This window comes from Protopterus annectens, chromosome 5.part0, assembly GCF_019279795.1.
Source record: "Protopterus annectens isolate FY-2018-M chromosome 5.part0, PAN1.0, whole genome shotgun sequence".
Taxonomy (NCBI): Eukaryota; Metazoa; Chordata; order Ceratodontiformes; family Protopteridae; genus Protopterus; species Protopterus annectens.
The window spans coordinates 556,895,418-556,916,250 of record NC_056735.1 but is presented as its reverse complement, the minus strand read 5'-3'; the positions used below and the strand labels follow the sequence as shown (position 1 = coordinate 556,916,250).

General features: G+C 40.2%; 1 protein-coding gene across 1 annotated transcript in view; it reads right to left on the bottom strand.

Annotated features, from left to right (window-relative positions):
* PHLDB2 (pleckstrin homology like domain family B member 2) overlaps nt 1-20,833 on the bottom strand; it is a 1,258,236-nt gene that overhangs the window by 1,009,185 nt on the left and 228,218 nt on the right. Inside the window, exon 2 of the mRNA XM_044072445.1 lies at nt 7,409-8,760. Within this exon, the coding sequence (XP_043928380.1) occupies nt 7,409-8,760 (1,352 nt within the window). The remainder of the gene's footprint in view (nt 1-7,408; nt 8,761-20,833) is intronic.

Sequence of the window (20,833 nt, the reverse complement as noted above, 5' to 3'; positions counted from 1 at the left end):
AAATGGTAACACTTATAATATCGTTACATTTCATATACTACTACTACTCCTTCTCTCCCCTATCATATGACATATGCGATAGCCCACTTCAAAATGAGAATCTTGTCAGAGAACATGGAAATTGGTTTGATAATTCCCTCTACATTGCTCATTATGTAACAGTAGTCAAAGTGTCCTTCTGCTTAGCACAGCTGAATCCCAAGGGATTGTCCACAATCAAAAAGGTCAATGTCCCATTATATTCAGCTTCCATTAGGCAAATATTAAATACAATGCACTCTTTGGGATATACATTACTACAGACATATCAAACAACTAAAAGGACCAGAGAAGTTCCGAAGATCATAAATGGCTTAAAATCTTTGAGCTATTAGGAATCGTTATCCTTGTATTCAGTACCATAAGATCTCCTGAGCAGAGATCTGTGCCTTGCCTTCTATGCCCTTAGTTACCCAGGTGAGCCACTGTCAGTGCAAACTGTCTCTCTCAAATTTCTTTGATCACTTGGTACTCACTGAAAGAGCAGTCGATCGAATGACACATTCCCCTCAAATTTACCCCAGCACAACTTGCCTAGTACACCTAGACAAAGGAGGTTCAGTATGACGGTGGGTACGAACAAGGTTTAAATGGTCATAAGATTCAACTGTCATGCATCTCCTAGGATCTTAAAATCTATACAATGTAAGTTTCATGAGAAAAATGGTAGATCAAATAAGTGTTTATGATACAGAAAAGAGTGAGACTGCTAACAACTAAATAACTGCCAATTCAATAAAGGGGTTTAAAAATAGGTTAAATTTACAAGCATTCATGGATGTCAAGCAAAGGGGAAAGAAAAAAGATGGACAAGGGGAAAGGCAGGTGAGCAACAGCTACCTGTAACACTGACTCAGGTAATTTCAGCATATCGTCTCTCTTCCATCATTAGAGTCTTCATAACTACTATGAAAATGGCCTTAAGTATACTCCACTGATATTCCATTAACACTGTGTTCATAGGTTGGTACTAGGCTATCAGCCCTAGGGCCTATACAAGTCTAGTCATGACAATTCCCTGAATATTTCTTCCCACAATATTTACTTCTCTGGACCCCTGTCTAGCAGGGCGACTGACATGATCCCTGGGGTGAATTTCCTATCTCCCATCCAATCATCAAGGTTCCTTTTGAAAAGGGCCAAGGAGGCGCTCTGCTTGACATGTATGGGCAGTCTATTCCAGAGTATGGGGAGTCTCTGGGTCAGGAACCTATCCCTTCATCATGTTTTGTTCATTGTGATGACAAGGTTTAGATCTGTGGAGTGTGTGGCTCTGAGGGATTGGGATTTCTTTAAGTGGAGCATGTCCAACAGCTCAGGGTTTGACATAGCCTTGTATGTTAAGCAGAGATTGCCTCTGAGTAGACGATATGCCACAGAGTATAGCTGGAGTTTTTTTAGACGGTCAGCATATGGCATCTGCTTTAAGCCTGTGATTCTTTAAGTGAGGTATTTCTGTGGCCTTTCCAGCTGTTGCAGATGTCTTGTGAGGTACATACCAAACGGGGCACTATGCTCTATAATGGGTCTAATGAGGGATGTGTACAGTGGGACAATGACCTCCTTTTTTCTGGATGAAAAGCCCTTAGTGATGAGGTGTGCCACATAGAGGGATTTCCTGACTGTTGTGGCGATGTGGTTATCGAAAGTGAGACCACTGTCCACCTGTGTCCCTAAGTCTCTCATCACACTTTCGATGTTTAGTGTTCTGCCACCTATGTGGTAATTCATGGGTACATGTTTTTTTTCCAAAGGGGATAACTATACATTTCTTGACATTAAGCTTGAGCCCATGGCTCTGGCACCAGGCATCTGTTTCTGTAAGGCCCTTTTGTAGAATATCCACATCATTTGGGGATTCAATAATAGCTACCAGTTTGCAGTCATCTGCAAACTTTGTTAGCCAGAGTCCCTTAGTGTTGGCCTGTACTTCAGAGAAGTAGATGCCAAACAAGAGTGGTCCCAGGACTGAACCCTGAGGTACTCCACTTGTCTGGAGCTGGACTTGGAGTCGGCTACTTTTACAGTCTGGGTTCTGTCAGTAAGCCAGTTGGCAACCCATCGAGTGACATAGGGATTTATGCCCAGTTTAGTAAGTTTATCTATGATTCCAGAGTGGGGGATGGTGTCGAAGGCCTTGGCGAGGTCCAGATAGGCTGTGTAGACCGCCTTACCCTTGTCCACAGCTCTGGAGACTGATTCGAAAAAAGTCAGTCAGGTTCAGGAGAAAACATCGGCCCTTCACAAACCCAAACTGGGTGGGGTCCAGTGTTTCAAGGTTGCCGATGTCTTTGCTTATAGGTTCCATGATAATGCATACCATGCCCTTGCAGATCAGGCTTGTTAGACTGATGGGATGGTAGTTCCTAGGATCATAGGTGGATCCCCCCTTGTGGAGTGGGATAACTGTAGCTGTGAGCCACTCAGTGAGCATGAAGCCTGAGGTGAGGCTATGATTAAACATGACACTTCAGTGAGGTGACAGCTCATTTTGTAGTTCATGTAGTACACAGCCTGGGATGTCATCTGGTTCCATGGATGCTGTATTCTTAGCTTTGGAGAGTGTGGTTTCTACCTGTGTGGCCGTGATTACCGGAATTTGGCAATCATTTGGTATTGAGATGGGCCCTTTAGGGGGTGAGAGGGGGGTGAAGTTGGCACTAAATCGATCTGCCAGGATATTGGCAATATCCTTGGGATCAGTATATTTAACGTCATTCTGTTGAAGCTCAGAGCAGATCTGAGCATTGCCATTTATATTCTTGATATAACTATAGAATGCCTTGTGGTTGTCTTTGGAATCTTTGGCAATTTTATTTTTGTAACTAGCTTTTGAGGATTTTATGAGGGATCTCAGCTTCTTACGGAGGCTGGTGAGGGCTGTTTTGCATCTTGGTATTTCCTCTTTTCTACAACAGTTTCTTCCTTCTGTTGTATATTTTGTTTATAGCAGGGGACCACCAGATTGGCTTCCTTTTTTGGAGGAGAGCATCTTGGTTCTATTTGGGATGGCATGATTCATGCATAAGTGGATGTGCTCGTACAGTGCCTTAGTGTAGGATTTTGAAGTCGAACTTTCAGAACCCTTCTGCATGGGTGTCATGAAGTTTGTCACTTCTGACTTCAGTAGCATGAAGTTGGCTTTGGAGAAGTTTTTTAAGTTGGTTTCCTTACTGGAGGGTGGGGGTGGGATGTGGATGTCAAGGGTGATTTGCTTATGGTCAGACCTGACCAATGAGGGGGTGACCACTGGTGTGGATCATCTATCTCCCATGATGGTAATGACCAGGTCAAGGATATTGAAGCCCCTGGTAGAACAATGGATTAGCTGATCAAGGGTGTTGGAATTTATGAATTCCAAGAACCGTTGGGAAAAGGAGTTGGTACCAGAGTAGTTTTCCCAGTTAATGGCAGGGTAGTTGAAATCACCCCGTATTAGGGTGTTTGGTTGTATCTTAATATTTTCCAGTATGTTTAGAAATGTGTAGTGAGAATCTTGGGGCATGGTGAGGAATCTGTAGCAAGCTACAATTTGAATTGCAGTCTTACCTAGTGTTAGTTGCACCTGGAGAATTTCAGATGCATTGTGTTGGGCAACTAGCCTGGAGGTGTGAATATCCTTGGTGAATATGGACACTCCTCCACCTTTAGTGTTTCGGTCTTGGTTTTGTGGCCAAAGTTGTAGCCTGGTATTGCAGGGGTGCTCTCTGGAGCCTTGAACCAAGTCTCAGTTACTGCACATATATCGATGTTCTCCATTTTTAGGAGTGCCTTGAGAGAGTGCGTTTTGAGGTCTAGACTTCTAGCATTGAGTAGCATTCGGATTTTGCATGCTTGTATCTGTTACGGTGGTGGTTTTGTCCTTTGAACCTTGCCAAAAAAAGCACTATAGGGGTAGCAAGAGCTTTAGCCAGTAACCTGAATCCCAGGGGTGACAGGTGCAGACCATCTCTGGCAAAGCATCGTGGTTTGTCGATCATGTCTTCCCAGGCAGACAGATACTGGATCCCCTTTGAATGACACCAGAAGCTTAACCAATTGCTGAAGTCAATCATTTTATCCTTATACTGTGGTATCATTCTGGGTGAAGGCAGGATGCTACTCAGGGCTAGGGTCATACCTGCCTGGGCCACATGATCCGAGAGCTCTTCCATGTCTCTTTTCATGTAGTCCAGGGAGGTACGTCTCAAGTCATTCACTCCAGCATGGACAATGACAGAGCCGTATTTGTACTTGTTGTGGAGTGACTTGAGTGCATGCATTATGTGGCAGATCCTGGCACCCGACAGGCAGCTGACTGTAATTTTCTCCTTGTTCAGCCTGGTGAGTGGGACATCAGTGTGGCTGACTATAGAGTCACCTATGACTAAAGTGTTGGGTACATTGTCTTGCCTTAGGGGCTGTTGTTGGGTGGCACACTAGTGTTGTGAGCTATGTGTCACTTTGGTTGTGACTGGTGTTTGTTTGCGTTTCAGCTTCAGAGGTCCTTGTTGCTTTGGCAGGTTAATGTTAAGGGCCTCCGCATATGTGGGTTTAGTGTTGCTATGTGTGAGTGTTGATGGTGTGGTTTTCAAGGGCTATGAGTTACTTGAGGTGTAGTGCAGGTGTTAACCTTCTCCTCTTGACTGTCTAGCACAATCTTGGCCGGAAACAGCTTTGCTTCCAGTTTGGCTATGTAAGTGCATCTCTCGCAGGTTGTAGTGTTGGGTGGTAGGAGGAGAGGGTTGTCTGTGTACATGAGGCAGTTGCCACATTGCCCCAGTATGCCCAGATTCACCAGGTGGACAGGAGAAATCACCGGAAGCTGACCCTTGGACATGCCTGTTTAGGTGCTTTTTTTGTAAAGTATAAGAGCTGTTTTCCCTTACCTTTGCAAGGTACTTGCAATTATAGGCTGTTTAGTGCCTACGATTAATTTCTCCTTATTGACAAGGAGAGTTGAGTGCTTGTATCAGTTTCAGGCTTCCTAGTGCTTTCCAGCAGGTTCTAGAGCAAGTGCTAGTCACAGGGATTCAGATTTTAGTGCTACTACTGCGAAACCAGCTAGTTCCAAGGGAAAATTTGAAGAACAGACTTTATGGCACCTGGAACACTTTAACTGTAGCCTCACGGTGCTGCATGATGCGAAAAATATGCAAACACACGTGTTTTCATCCAGAAAATTGAAAGGGATAGAAATCAGCCCAAAAAGGCTAATAAAATTACAATTTCAAAGCTGGAAACCACTCCTCTAGTGTTAGATAGGCAGTACAATGCTCACCACTCCCACTGGTAAGCAGTAGGACTTTTCTCTACCACAGCAAGGTCTGGATAGCTCTGAAAACAGAAAATAAAGTCCCGAGACAAGCAAATCCTGGGCTCTGGACTGGCTAGGAAAGGTAGGAAATGAGCAAACAAGATGCAATAATACAGTAAATAAACACAGAAAAGGCTAACACACTTGAGTGTGTAGTCCTAAACAGTAAATGCAATTAAAACTCTACAAAATTAGCAATTTAAAACTTTTTAAATGAAGCAAGGCAAGTGCACAACTGAAAAACGATTTAAGAGGCAGTAATACAGCAGAATAAGTAGCTAGTCTACATATACATAGACGTCTATATATACAGAAAAGCAGCTAAAACACACAAACAATTCAGATGCAGTGCAACCTAGAGCACTTGAGTTGTAGCAATATTAAGGCAAATATAGTTATAATAAATGCTCTAAAATATACTCTATATTTCCAAAATGTTTGAGAAGCACAGTCAGAACACAAGGAGATTCAGGCAATTTTTTTTTTTTTTTGAAAGGGAGAAAGGAGGAACAGAAGGCCTTCTCAGATGTTCTCTCTGTATTAAGTAGAATGAGCTAATGACACTAGATTGGGAGGAGTGTCCCAGATCAAATTTACAGTAGGGGCGGGCAACTGCAAAGTCACCAAGTATAACAACAAGACACCAACAGGGAGGGTGGGGACCAATACTAAAGCTATTAGCCTACACTCTTTAGAAAGTAACACTACAGAAAGCCACAGAATGAACGTTTTTAAACAGATAAAGGAGCAAAGAGACTCTACAGAATGCTTTTAACTGCAAACAAATCCGTTACCCTTGCAGATTAGTTAATAGCAATAAAATGCAGTAAAAACAATGCAGCAAGCAATAAAAAGTTTTATATCTAACTTGCTAGAAACAATAATCAGTATAAATAAGCCAAAAAAACAGGATACTTATATATCTCAGATCAGAGTTGTAGTCATCACCCCTCCTCCTCTCTGCTCAGTGTGTATAGACAGAAATCCTCTCAAAGTTAGGGCTTAAATACCAGAAGATACAACCTTAGACAACTTTTTTTTAAAACTGCACAAAAGAACCAGCCCCCATTAGCCAGCAGCCAATTAACGCAATCCAGCCGGAGGTAAAGAAAGGCTTCTGCTAATTCAAGATGGCCTGTTCATGTGCTTTGAACAATCACTGTAAAGACAAACAGGCCCAGAGCCAGCAAATCTGAACTATGACAATACTAAAGCTATTAGTCTACACTCTTTACAGTAAACACTACAGAAAGCCACAAAATGAGCATTTTTAAACAGATAAAGGAGCAAAGAGACTCTACAGAATGCTTTTAACTGCAAAGAAATCAGTTACCCATGCAGATTAGTTAATAGCAATAAAATGCAGTAAAAACTATGCAGCAGGCAATAAAAAGTGCTATATATAAATTGTTAGAAACAATAATCAGTATAAATAAGCCAAAAAAACAGGATACTTATATATCTCAGCTCAGAGTTGTAGTCAACGCCCCTCCTCCACTCTGCTCAATGTGTATAGACAGAAATCCTCTCAAAGTTAGTTAATAGTGTTAATACAATACAAAGTGTTAATACTCTATATATCAGCCATTCATTTTATGCCAAGTTTAAGGATTATAACTGAATAATGTTTGGGATACTTGCAGATTATGTTACCACAAAACAGTAATCAGTGGTGCAGCGGTGGCGTTGTCGCCTCACAGCAAGAGGTTCTCCCATTCGATTCTTGGCTGGTGCACCTTCTGTGTGGAGTCTACATGTCCTCCCTGTGGTCGAGTGGCTGGCGTTCGAAAGACATGCGTGAATGGGCATGCCTTCGTTAAAGGTTGGGCATCGAGCTGGCACCTCAGCACCGTAAAATCTACTGCCAATCATTAGCGGACCGGAGTTCCGCTGTGGTGACCCCTAACCAGGAAAAGCCGAATGAAGAAGAAGTAGAAAACAGTAATCTTATACATAAAGGAATAAGAAATGCATTTATGAAAATGATACTGTTTATTTAACGCTGTTCTGCCTCCCTGACATTTAGCTTCAATTGTCAGAATAAAAAAGGAAAAATTATTTTTAAACACTTACTAATCGCTCCATTTCTTGTTCCCGCAGCCTTTCCTCCCTTTGTTTTCTGTGATAATCCATCAGATCATCATTACTTGTAACAGAACTGATGCTATTTTTTCTCTCTCTAAATGGTGGGTGTTGCATGTTTGGAGATGAGCTTATTCCATCCATATCTGCAGTACTAAATTCCAAGAAAGCATTACCAACACCTTTGTTAACAGAAAATGTTCGTTCAGAATCTCCAGAAGAGATGCATTGGGAATTACTTTCTGTCAGCCCATTTTGATACAAATCATCCATATATGATCCAGAAGTCAAAACCATTTTTCTTGCAACACGAGGACTTGCAGGAATATTTGAAATACCATTAGTATCAGAGTGCAGATCTAGCACAACCGAATTTTTGAAAGGCATAGCTGATGAACTTAAAGGTGTGGAAGATCGTAGCACATTATCCAGATAATAATTCTGGTTTTCCTCTCTGTCTCTGTTCTTCATCTGTCTAGAATTATCAAAGGATCTTCTTGGAGGTAGACTTAGTGGTGTTAAATTATTCTCTACTGGTTTGTATAACCGAGGAAGTGATCTACTGTAAACTCCCATGTGACCTAAGGAACCTCCAGAGTATTTCCTTGTTCTAGAACCAACAGTTGCCTCACCACAGCCATCCCTGTATCTTCCAGAATTTGAAAGAAGAGCCAAACTTTCCTGAAGGATTCGTTTTCTTGCTGACCTGGGGCTAGATGGCATACTAGCTGTTCCAGGTCTAATGTTAGAGGTAACAATATCTTCTCCATTCCATGAAGACAGGCTGCTATTTCTTGCTTTTCTGCCATCCCACATTCCAGAAAAGAAAACATTATCATACGACTTATTTTTTGGACTAAATTTTGAATATGGTAACAGGCCTGTTGTTTCTAGACACTGCTCCTTTTCTCTGATTGGGTGGAAATCAAGATCTGTTCTTGCCAAATTAAAAGCTCTTGGTGAGGATGGAACACTACTTGAAAAAGATCCAGATGTGTATGTGGAAAAGTTTTTTTCTGAATGACTGCCATTACTAGTGGATTGCTTCTTCAGTAAATGTCGACTACACTGTAACTTTGCAGGGGATGTAGTTGCACTACCATATCCTAAGGATGAATCAACTGGACTGGAAGATGATGAGTGTGAATTAAATAAATAAAAGTTTGGACAGTCACTGTTGACCTTACAGCCAGAAGATATATACCTGTTCTGGTTCAGAGTCTCCATAATGTCTTGAAGGTCATGTTCTAGGGAATGTATCACTGAACCTTTCCCTGGACTGCCAAGCTTTATATGTAAATTACTTTGAGAACTGCAGTACGCATTACCATTCTGAGGAGAATCTGTAAAATAAAAAGACTAACATCAGCTATAGTGTAAAACAAATAAATGAACAAATTAATTAAATAAAATGAAAACAGAACTATTTAACCCTGCTGAACAATAACTACATCTTAAATCATGCAAGTGAAGGCAAAAAGAAGAAAAGACATCTATGGGTAAGTTGGTGTCTGGAAATACAATGTAGTCAAGGAAAATAAATGTTAGCACAGGGTACAGATAAAAGAAATATATCATTACATTACAGCTATGCAAGTATTCAAAATAATTTACTTATTTTACATTTTGTCTGCACGTGAAATGCCAGAGACAGTTTTGTGAATGGTTTAATTCAGTTTTCCAAAGTAATACTGACAATCACAAAAACATTCTACCACATGGCATTTCCCAGTCACGTCAGTGATGAAATGTGCTCAAAGAGCAAATCATCTGCAAATTGCTTCAGTTGCTTTCATGTACAGTTCACTCAGCATGCATTTAACTGCTTTTCTGAATGACTGTATTTGTCACTATGTATCACTAGTCACAGAGAGACATTTTTCAAAGTGTGAGCACTTCACCCTTCACTCACATCATGTTCAACCTTATAACCACTCTATTTACTGTGAAGTCAGAGTTGCCCTTCCTTGATCAGAAGTCTGCCTAATCAAATCAGCCTTTGAAACACAGTTAAAAATGAATATTTCAAGTGCAGCACATTTTCTTGGGCAGAACACATACAGACACGCATCACACACACACACACACACACACACACACACACACACACACACACACACACACACACACACACACACACACACACACACACGACAATGACAACAAACAGAATGCATTTGCCCCCCCAGAATTACCTTCTAGTGGAAGCCAAAAGCTAGTTTTGCATTCCTTTACTAAAGAAATGTGAATATACAAAGATGTCCAATGCCATGAGCCACAGTGTGCATTTTTATCACATACTAACAGTACATGTACCACCTAGGGGCAGAGACTGAATACTGGTACTTGGTATCTAAAAATATAGCCCCAAAAGCATTAATGAACTACTGGATCTTGCCTATTACTACCTACCTGTTTCAATCAAAAAGTCATCACCACTAAAGATAGTGTCCCACCTCATAAAATATAATACTGGAAGGTTATAAGAATGGCCATCAGGTAAAGGGAAGTAGGATTTGGACCACAGGGAATGAATGCTGGGAGACCAAGAATGTTGTAGATATTAATATTAGAAGGGTGATTAACAATGAAAGAGATATAATGTAGAAGAAAAACAAATACAATTTATTCATAGGTTGATACTAGGCTATCTGCCCTAGGGCATTTATAAGCCTAGCCAGAGTGTGTTTGGCTTTTGCCACCCTTTTAGATTAGTTGACTGTGCCTCTGTATAGTAGGTCACAGAAGATAGCCCTTTTGAGGTTAGTTTACTGTGCCTCTGTCTAGTAGGGACACAGAAGAGATCCCAGGGGTAAACCTACGATCTCCCATCCACTCGTCAAGATTTCTCTTGAAGAGGGTCATTGAGGGACTCTGCCTAACATGGATTGGGATTTTGTTCCAGAGTGAGGGGAGCCTCTGGGATATGAATCTGTCCCTCCAGCATGTCCTATTTATTTCTGTGCTGAGGTTTTAGTCTCTGGAGTGTGTAGCTCTAAGGGATTTGGATTTCCTGAGGTGGAGCACGTCCATTAATTCTGGATTGGACATGGCTTTATACTTCAGGCACAGATCGCTTCTGATTAGGCAGTAAGCAACTGAGTAGAGCTGGAGTTCTTTAGCCTAACTGCGTAGGGCATCTGTTTGAGTCCCTTGATCCTCTTGGTGAGGTACTTTTGAGGTCTTTCCAGTTGCTGCAGGTATCGGGTAAGGTACATCCCAAATGGGGCATTGTATTCAATTATGGGCCTGATGAGTGATGAGTAGAGGGGCACAATGACCTCTCTTGATCTAGATGTGAACCCTTTCGTGATAAGGTGGGCTATATAGAAGGTCTTTCTAACCACTTTGGCAATGTGATTGTCAAAGGCGAGATTGCTATCTACTTGGGTCCCCAAATCCCTAATTACTTCTTCCGTACTTAATGGATTACCACCTATGTGGTAATTTGTGGGCACTTTGTTTTTCCCAAAGGGGATGACCATGCACTTTTTGGCATTTAGCTTTAGGCCATGGCTCTGGCACCAGTTATCCATCTCTGTGAGACCCTTTTGGAGGATGCTTGTGTCAGTCGGCGAGTCGATTATGGCACCCAGTTTGCAGTCATCTGCGAACTTGGTCAGCCATAGTCCTCGCATGTTAGCCTGTACCTCAGAGAAATATATACCAAACAAGAGAGGTCCCAGGGCTGAGCCTTGTGGGACGCCACTTGTAACTGGTTTAGAGTCCGTCATGGCACCTGCAATTCTGACCATGTGGGTTCTATCCCTGAGACAGTTTTCAATCCATCTTGTGACATAGGGGTTGATATTTAAGCTGGTGAGCTTATTTATGATGCCTGTGTGGGGTATTTTGTCGAAGGCTTTTGCGAGGTTCAGGTAGGCTGTCAGGACTACCTTCCTTTCATCTATGGCCTTGGTGACTGTTTCAAAGAAGTCGACCAGGTTCAAGAGGCAAGATCTGCCCATAACAAAGCCGAATTGGGTAGGATCCAGTGTTTGGAGGTTCCCAATGTCTTTGTTTATGAGTTTCATGATGATACGCTCCATAGCTTTGCATACCAGGCTAGTCAGGCTTATAGCGTGATAGTTTCCGGGGTCCGTTGTGACACCACCTTTGTGGAGTGGGACCACGGTTGCTGTATGCCATTCCTTGGGTACATATCCTGTAGTAAGGCTGAGATTGAACAGTGACTTTATGTGAGAGTTCAGTTCTTCTTGGAGTTCGTGTAAGACACAGCCCGGGACACCGTCCGGTCCCATTGATGCTGTGTTTTTTGCTTTGGAGAGGGCAACTCTCACCTGTGCATCTGTGATGTCAGGGAGGCTATACTCTGTTGGGATAGACATTTGCTCTTCTGGGGGGGAGAAGTTTGCACTGAACCTGTCTGCCAGGATGTTGGCAATGTCTGTGGGTTCAGTGTATTTTTTGTCATTTTGAACTAACTCAGAGCATATCTGGGAGTTGCCACCCAGGTTCCTGACATAACTAAAGAAGGCCTTGTGATTATCTTTAGCATCTTATGCAATTTTTCTTTCGAAGCTGGCCTTAGATGATTTTATGAGGAATCGTAGTTTCTTGCTAGTACTGATCAGAGATGCCTTCCCTTTTTGAGATTTTGCTCTATCATGTAGTAGCTTCCTCCTTCTGTTGTATAGCTTATTATATATTAAAAAAATAAAAAAAGGAAAAGGCTTGTCAACTTATAAAAATATGGGCTAGCTAAGTTTGCATGCTTGTCCTGAAAATGTGCTTTGCTTGCATAACAGTTCAATGAATAAATATGCTAGATGGTGATTTTCATTTATTCTGCACTCTAGTCCTTAACAAAAAAGTATCAAGATTACTTCAAATCTGCCATACAATGCAATTCCACTAATATATTAGATAAGTCAGATTGTCAGCAAATTCAGTCAGTGTGCAGTAATGGAGAACTCTTTTCTGACATAAATACCAGTGCTTAAGCCAGTGTACCAATAACAAGTTGTATTAACATTCTTAAGACCTGATGGAAGAATTACATTAGTACACTGAAATTTATGTGCAAATAATACAAATATTCCAACGTTCTGGTGTTCCATTCACCAAGATGAACACAGTGTGCTTTATTTCAGACACTTTCTTTTCTTTATAGCCTTGAAATGTTTTACTACCTTCCTATCACAAAACCACTAAACAGGTGTGAAATTCACTTTACTGAAACAGAAGAGAGTTCATCCTCATATCAGAGATTAAAGCCATCAGCAAGAATCGACTGGCTGGTTATAAATAACAAGAAAGCAAAAGCTCTGACTACGAAGATGTATTTATTTCTGCTTTTTGTCCCATTAATTGTCGACCATTAGACCCTTCCATAGTCAATCAATCAGCCCATTCATTCCCCATCATTCAGTCAACAGGGATTGGTTTGAGATTCTATGCTTTTTCAGTTTCTCTGATCCTAACTTGCATGCACCTGGATAGGCATTAGGAAGCAATATACAATCAGCTGCCTGCAGAGTTTGTCTTCTCAATTCTTAAGTGGAATTCCATCCAAGCAGCACCCCCTCCCTCCATGGAACATGTACTGGTTTCCCATGATCTCCACCAGGGAAATCACATCAGTGTGCTACTTTTGCCCACTGGCATCAGCCATCTGCAGTATATTATTAAAAGAAGCAGTTGGTTCTTCACTCTCTCTTACTTTAGCTAACCAACATATATCTTCAGAATCTTTTTGCTTTTATTTGCATCTTTTCTGAAATGTAGCCACCACCTCAAATTTTGAATTTTTACATGTAATTAAATTGTATCCGTTAAACCACTTGCAGTCAAAGATTTCTAGTATATGCACAATTTTTTTGCCAGTTTTTTTTCTACAAGCTTACAAAGGATGAGGTCTTCAGAAATGCATATGTACACATACAAATCCAATAATCTAAGTCACTAAAGAAAGCTCATGATGCAAACTCCATGTCCTTTTTCCAGATACTCACAGCTTTAGGCTAAATTCATGGTTATTTTTATGTGAAAATATTTCGTCTAGCATGTTTTATTGACACACTTAAAAACACAAGGAAACTCATCCCTTTTTTTTTTTTTTTTTTTGATCTGGCCCGGTATTAACTGTGGAAACTAACAACAAGGTGGCATTCCATGCCGTGAATACCATGTACTGAACAATGGGTTTGCTGGTCAAAACCCACAACTGGGAATATGTATGGTAGGAAAATTACTTGGTACGTATGGTCATGAAACTACACAAGGCACATTCTTTCTATCACAGGCAAATTGAGAAGAATCTTAGCTTGTAGCAGTAGTGCCAAAAACTGCTTTGAGCGACCAAGGTACTGTCAGAGAAGCACAGAAAGATAAAGGTGTTGAACATGGATGATCTTCGGGTTGGGCTCCATCAGATTACAAAGGAACATGAGATTACTGAGAAAAGGGGACATTTATGGAAGTGTGATATAACAGTTTTGGTGATGTGCTGCTGAACCTCTATGCAACTTTGATGCTAAATAATGGTGATCTTATGGCTAAGTAACATAAAATTCATATATTAATGCATCCCTTACTTACTGCAGGACCTCCCCTCCCCCATATACCAAGCCTCCATTGTACCAGTAATCTATGATAAGAAATAGGCTTGACTTGCTAAGAGACAAAAAATTATAACTCTGTGGTCAGCTGCAGTCCCTTTGTGTTGGACAACAACTGTTTCTTATATCAGGCAATAAAAGATCAGAAACATATTAGAGCAACATGCATGTGTACATCACTGCAGAGCAAAAGCCTGTGATGAGCACCCAGAAAGGAAAGAAAAGCCACATGAACATCACAGTTCATGCTAGGTACCACAGTACTACAGCAAACCAATTAAATTTAATTAAATTCTCTATGAACTATGTGATAAGCAGTAGTGAAAGTCATTTCTATGTGACAAGGAGAACTAGTCACAAATACAACCAGGATGTTTCAACTGAAGACACAAAAAATGGAAAAATATACAACATATCATTTTCTCTGCTGAAAGACTTGAGCATGCTTCGTTTTCATAAAGCCTCAAAAGAAAAGACAGTGCAAATTTTTGTCAACAGTTCTGCATGATCTTTCTGATGAAGTTATCAGCAGGTGTGTTGGATCCAAATTGTTGATTATCATTGATTTTTAACTTTACCTGAAGCAGTGGCAGACTTGACACAACACCCAACCTGAATTAGTACATTCGCCTCCCACGATTAGTAACAGTTTGGTACACAATGACCTCTTTGAGTGGACACTGAATTGCTCTTCAATTTACATAAAATATGCAGGTATTTTTCCACATTTTTTGCAAATAGTCTCTAGACTTTACACAAAGAAAAGCAAGGCAAACTGGGAGCACTCAAATCTTTTCACCATCATTAATGAGCACAGACTGTACCCTTAGATGCTTCCAGATGTCTATGTCCTTCACTCTGGCATGGAGACAGGAACCCACTACTTTGTGAAAGAATCTAATTTCTGCAGATTGCATCCATGATCTCATCTATTAGGACACTTCAGGGCATAAACTGGCTGGTAAACATACAGTGTTACGGTTTTGTCCTATGACTATACTCTCACTTCACAATCACATTTCAGCCAACTGTCATTCTTTTTACTCCATTTACCATCATGCATGAATAAGACCCAAGACACTTAAACTCCCTTGCTTGACCTAGACAGTGCCCCCTGCAAGTGAGTGGCATCTTCCAGGGAGAAAAACATGACCTCTGATTTTGAAATGCTTCATTCTAGCCACATTATACTCAGCATGGACTCCACCATCATTAATAAACCTAGTATCACTACTGCCATCTGACTAATAAGTATGTGTCATTTAAAGGCAGGACCAATCTACATGAAATGATGCACCTGTCTGGGGGGAAAAGCTGCACATTTACCCTCTTAGAACTTCTTATCACTTTGTATACTAAATATGCAGACAATGATGCTAGGCGCTGTAGATGACTTTTTTTTACTTAATTTAACTTACTAACAGGGTAACACATATTAAACACACATACATATTTACAAGGGTGAGCAAGGAACACTGTCTAATTAAATGACTTACTCAGAGTAGCACTATAGGCTCTTTAACAGCACACAGTTTTGATCCACTGCACTACTAATAAACACACACCAATAATTATCATGAATCTAGAAGTTGTTGTGGAACAGACACCATCTTCAGGAGATTTCGTATAGTGTACATAAGGGATCCTTGTCGCATCCTGCATATAAACTGACATTTTTTATTGCTCAATACCACAAAACAAAATGATAGCTAAGGAGGTTATCTGATGTTCTCAAGCTAAACAGAACTACTCTAAAGCCAGCTCAAGAAGACCTTGACTGCAGGAGCTGTAATAACAACAAGTGTCTGATAAATCAAGTACAGTGAGGTGCATTCTGACTGAGGGTATCAGGAACTGGAAAACAAGTAATTTCCAAACAATTCCTGTCTGCACAATGCTTAACGATATCCTTCCAAGGGCTGTGGTGAAAAACAACAAAAGACGTGGCTATCCTTGACTTCTCTGAAGTACTTACTTTTGCAAATCACTAAAGTCAATTCATCATCTTGGAAACCATGATCCATAATATGGACATCAATACTTTCTCTGGTTTTAAGGACTCGCTTTCTGGTGAAACACAAAATAATTTAACTGACATTAATTTCCATTCCTTAGCAGTGACTAACAAGACCCTATCCATGGGTCTTTCTGCCACTGCAAATTACATGAAAAATCTCTCCAGACACAGAAATAGACTTAAATACATAAATGATGCCATTTTACATAACTCCTTACTCCAGATGCATGATACACACACCCATATATCAAGCCCTCCACTAAATCACCTCCTGTTTTTCTTTTTCATATATTTGTCCAGCTTAACAATGCTGTGCTGACCATCCTCAACATCCACCCTTCTTGGACAAGATGACATTTGTGTCCTCCTCCTATCATTTCTGAGGAGACATTTAACTGGTAGCACTCCTGACAACTACATACATTGCGTTTCCCTCCTATAATATTGAAACACAGGTAGATCCAGTCAGAAATCTGGAAATCCAACATGCAGATCAAATAGCACATAACTCTTCCAACTTGCAGTAGGACTGTGAAATACTACTCCAAATACATGTTTTATAAAGTGAGAGTGACAAGATGATGCAAAAATATACACATATTATCTCGTCCTTATTGTGAGATGGCAATATTGAAGAAAAAACTTCATTCTCTGAGCTTTTATTTAAATTTTCTCCACGTTAATAAAATGTCATAGCTCTCTCAGACTTTCGCACATTTACACTTTAAATGTTAGAAAAGATCTACTTTTGATGCAACACTGTGTGGTTGTAACAGCCAGGTCTGACACTGTTTCTGGACTTCACCTAAGTCTCCGCTCTTATTTTGCATCCTGCTTCTCATAGCTCTGCATATCTATACATAGGTTATTGTGGAGAAACTATGAATAGTCTCTCGTTTTGCAACTACAACAGCCTTGGCACTATTACTTTTCCTCTCCGGGCTTTAGTCTCATTATCTTCTCTGCCTACGTGCTTCAAAGACACTGTGCACACTTAACACATCCTGCTTAATCTCTTTATTCTGTCTCTTGGATTAGACTTTGAGAATATCCTTGTAAAATGAAAAGAAATTGCATGCAAGGGAAAGAGCCCAACCAACTCTATTATCATTTATGATGTTTTATGCAGTATACAAATATGATGGCATTATTATAACAGGACGTTTGACAAATGTGTAAAAACTGTAATGACATCCAGTTCTCTGCAAGGCTCTGTCATACATGACAATGACTAGCTGTTAACATGGATAAGTGAAAGCAGCTATAGCTTGTTTTAACACGGTGTCTCACATGATGAGGTGCTGCTTCCACTGGCAAATGTTTAAAGACATGAAATCTACATCAACGTAATAGCAAATCTAAAATGCTGACTACCTAAAAATAATAATAATCAAAACTCACTGCCTTTGCTAAAATCATTGCAAAGTACTGTATAGTACTCATGCAACAAAATGAGGGTTATTAGAACTTCAATAATTAGTGCAAGGGTAATCAGCACAAGATGCATGAAAATCCTCCGGTCATCACAAATGTGATTTGTCTAAAATGCATTATTAGAAGGCAATGAATGAAAATACATATATTTATTCATTTACCAGACACACACTGCAGATGAAAACAGATGTCTGTCTATCAACATGCAGGTCTTGATAAAAACACTGAAAAAGGCTAGGCTAGCAATGTTTTGTATAACACACAATTTGCAGTCAGCAATGGCAGTTGATTTGGGTACCTAGTCCCACGTTTCTGTTGGTTGCTGCAACATGCAGGCAGCACCTCCAGCCACATCCCTTAAAAGAGCAACACAGGAGAGTCACAGACTCAGAATCCCCATACCCCACAGAAACAAGAGCAGGACAAACCCACATGGTAGAACCATAACATTAACAAGCTTTACAATAAAGTGAAAAAAAATTTGACCAAAAGAAAGAAAAGTAATTCCCAGAATATTACAGCCCTTGTCACTGAAATAAACAAACAACTCACGAGATTACTAAAATCCACAAAAGCCACGCTTGAGACTAAAATAGTTATACAAGCCAAAGACAATTGCAAGGCCTTTTTAGTTATGTTTGCAATCTCAAAAGTGCAATACAGCAATGTGCTAAGCTAATTGTGAATGATGTTGCCTATGCTGAGGCTGAAGATGTAGCTCACCTTCTGGTCGATTAATTTAGCTCTAACTTTACCCCTCTCTCCCCTCCCTCTGCCCCTTAAGATATACCTCAACCTGGCTTACATCTAGTTATCACAAAAGATCAAGTCCTAAAAGTGTGATTAAAAGCTAAAAATACTGCATCAAAGAGTCCTGACAATATCCCAGGAAACATCTTAAATAGCATCAAGCACAATTTAGCCATGTCCTTAACAACACTGTTTAATCTCAGCCTCCACAGAGGTTTTTTTAACCTAGCAAATGGAGAACTACAGTCATTCCCTCCATAAAGGAGGACCTTCCACATAGCCAAGCAATTATACACTCATAAGTCTAACCAGCCTTATATGCAAAGCCATAGAAAGACTTATCATGGAACTAATCAATCAGGACATAAGGATTCTCTATTCCAAACTGGACCTGTCTGGGTTTAAAATCATCAAAGGCAGGTCATATTTACTCAATCTAGTGGACTTCTTTGAAAAGTTCATCAAAGCAATGGTTGAAGGCAAAATGGATTAACACCACATCCCACAACTTGGCCAAAACTTTTGACAGAATTCTGAACTCAGGCATAGTAGAAAAGCTAAATAAACTGGGAATAAATCCCAATGTACCTGATGGACTGCCAACTAGCTCCCAGGTAGGAGGGGAAGTTAACGCCACGATGAGACCAGTCACCAGTGGAGTCCCCCCAGGTTTCTGTGCTGGAACCTCTCCTGTTTTGCATTTACTTTTCTGAAATAAAATCCAATATCAAAAGGCTCTAGTTACCTAACTTTGCAAATAACTGGAACCAAGGAGCAATCACTGAATCCTCAAATGACATAGCCATCCTGCAGGAAGGTTTGTCCCAAATAAAGAAAAGGTGCAAAATCATATACTGAAACTAAATGGCAGAAATGCATTACTGTATCCTTTGGGAAGTCATCTACTCCAGGGAACTACCACAATGACAATATGCCAATATGAAGTGATCCAGATGCTTGGGATTTGGGAACTTAGGTGGGAAGTGACCTAACCTTTGACCAACATGTGTACATTATAGTAAGAAATTCCTTCTATATTGCACAGCTTATAAACAAAGTGATTAAGTCTAGATATAGGGATACAGCCCCCATTTACTCAGCCCTCATTATGTTAGACATTGCTTATAATGCCCCCTCTGGCACTTATCTGCCCATATACATGCAGCAAATGGAATGTCCACAGAGGTACCTTACTAAAAGGATGCAAAAAATAAACAACATGTCCCACATGGACTGACCAAAAGCCACGTCACTATGCATGGTGTGACAAACCAAAATGCTGCCAGCCGAGCTAGCTGGAATTTTGTAAATAATTATATATCATTTGTGAATATTAATATGATCCATAGGCTTGTCTTACAAATGTAAGAGAACTACATGTTATGTGAATATTGAACTACTGGTGCAGAAGTGTGTGTTGAACTGTATGTTCTGTACTGAGTTTCAAGAATGTAACCACAGTGTACCCTATTGGAAAAGAACAGAGTTAACTTGCAGACTCTAAGAAAATAAGCAAATTGTTTTACAATTGTGTTTGTCTCGCAGTTTCACTGAAGAAAACAGGATGTCTACAGCTAGAGGTTTCTTTCTATTGTCTAGAAACAGAAATAATTACTAGGTTTAAAATGTAAGGTGATTTTATTCCTCTGTGACTTCCCAGTAGCTGAACATCTGAGAGATAAGTATTTTTCACAGAGAAATGTTAAATTCTGTTGAACTGAAGGCAGGTGACAAATAGTGATGTCATCCAGCTGACCCAGCAGTAATGTTTTGATATCAATATGAGAACTCTCTTGGTGACTGTCCATTTTGTATTTGTCTTTGGACCTAGAAACATCCCACTCATTGGCACTTCTGCCTGCAGTAAGCAACTAGGGAAAAGTAATTTCTCTTAGATATAGATAGGAATATAGTAAAGATTAGTTTAGGTGTTTTCTGTATTTATTTCAGACAATCCTGCAATGTTGTTTTTAAATATTTCCTGTGATTCTGAACTCTGTTATCACTGTGGTGGTTTGTTTGAGTATTGTCTTGATCTTTTATTATTTATAATTAAATATATTTAAACCTTTTAATTGTGGCTTGTTTTGTTTAGAGATATTTAAGCTCTTAGGGTATATGCATATGTATTTGGTGACTCTGTACAGGCCACTCTTAAATAGCCTTGAAAGTCTAGGTCAAACATACCATTTGGATAATAGTAACATTACACAGTAAGACTGGGCATCCTTTGGTAAGGGCCTTAAGTAGCTGATAAGGGTGTCTGATGGCAGCTGGTACTACCTTATAGTCTGGGAAAAAGGGGTTATAGCTAGTGAACCTGCGCCAGCCTTTCCTAGGAGCACATGTGTTTGTATAAGAATCAAATCCCAAAGTGTGTGTGTATCAGCTACTTGGGCAGGGACACAAAGCACTGGTTAGACAGAGAGGGTGCCGAAGGTCTTAGCTTGGTCACTCAGCTGGGATCTTAACCCTATACCTATGTCAATGGGGAGTCTTATTGGGGATCTGGAGAAACCAGCCCCAGACGGACTGTGATCTCTGTATGCTCTTAAGGGAAATTGTACTTTACTGTATGTGTGTACTTGTCATCCTCCCAATTTGGACATCCCTTAATGATGCTAGTGATGAGGA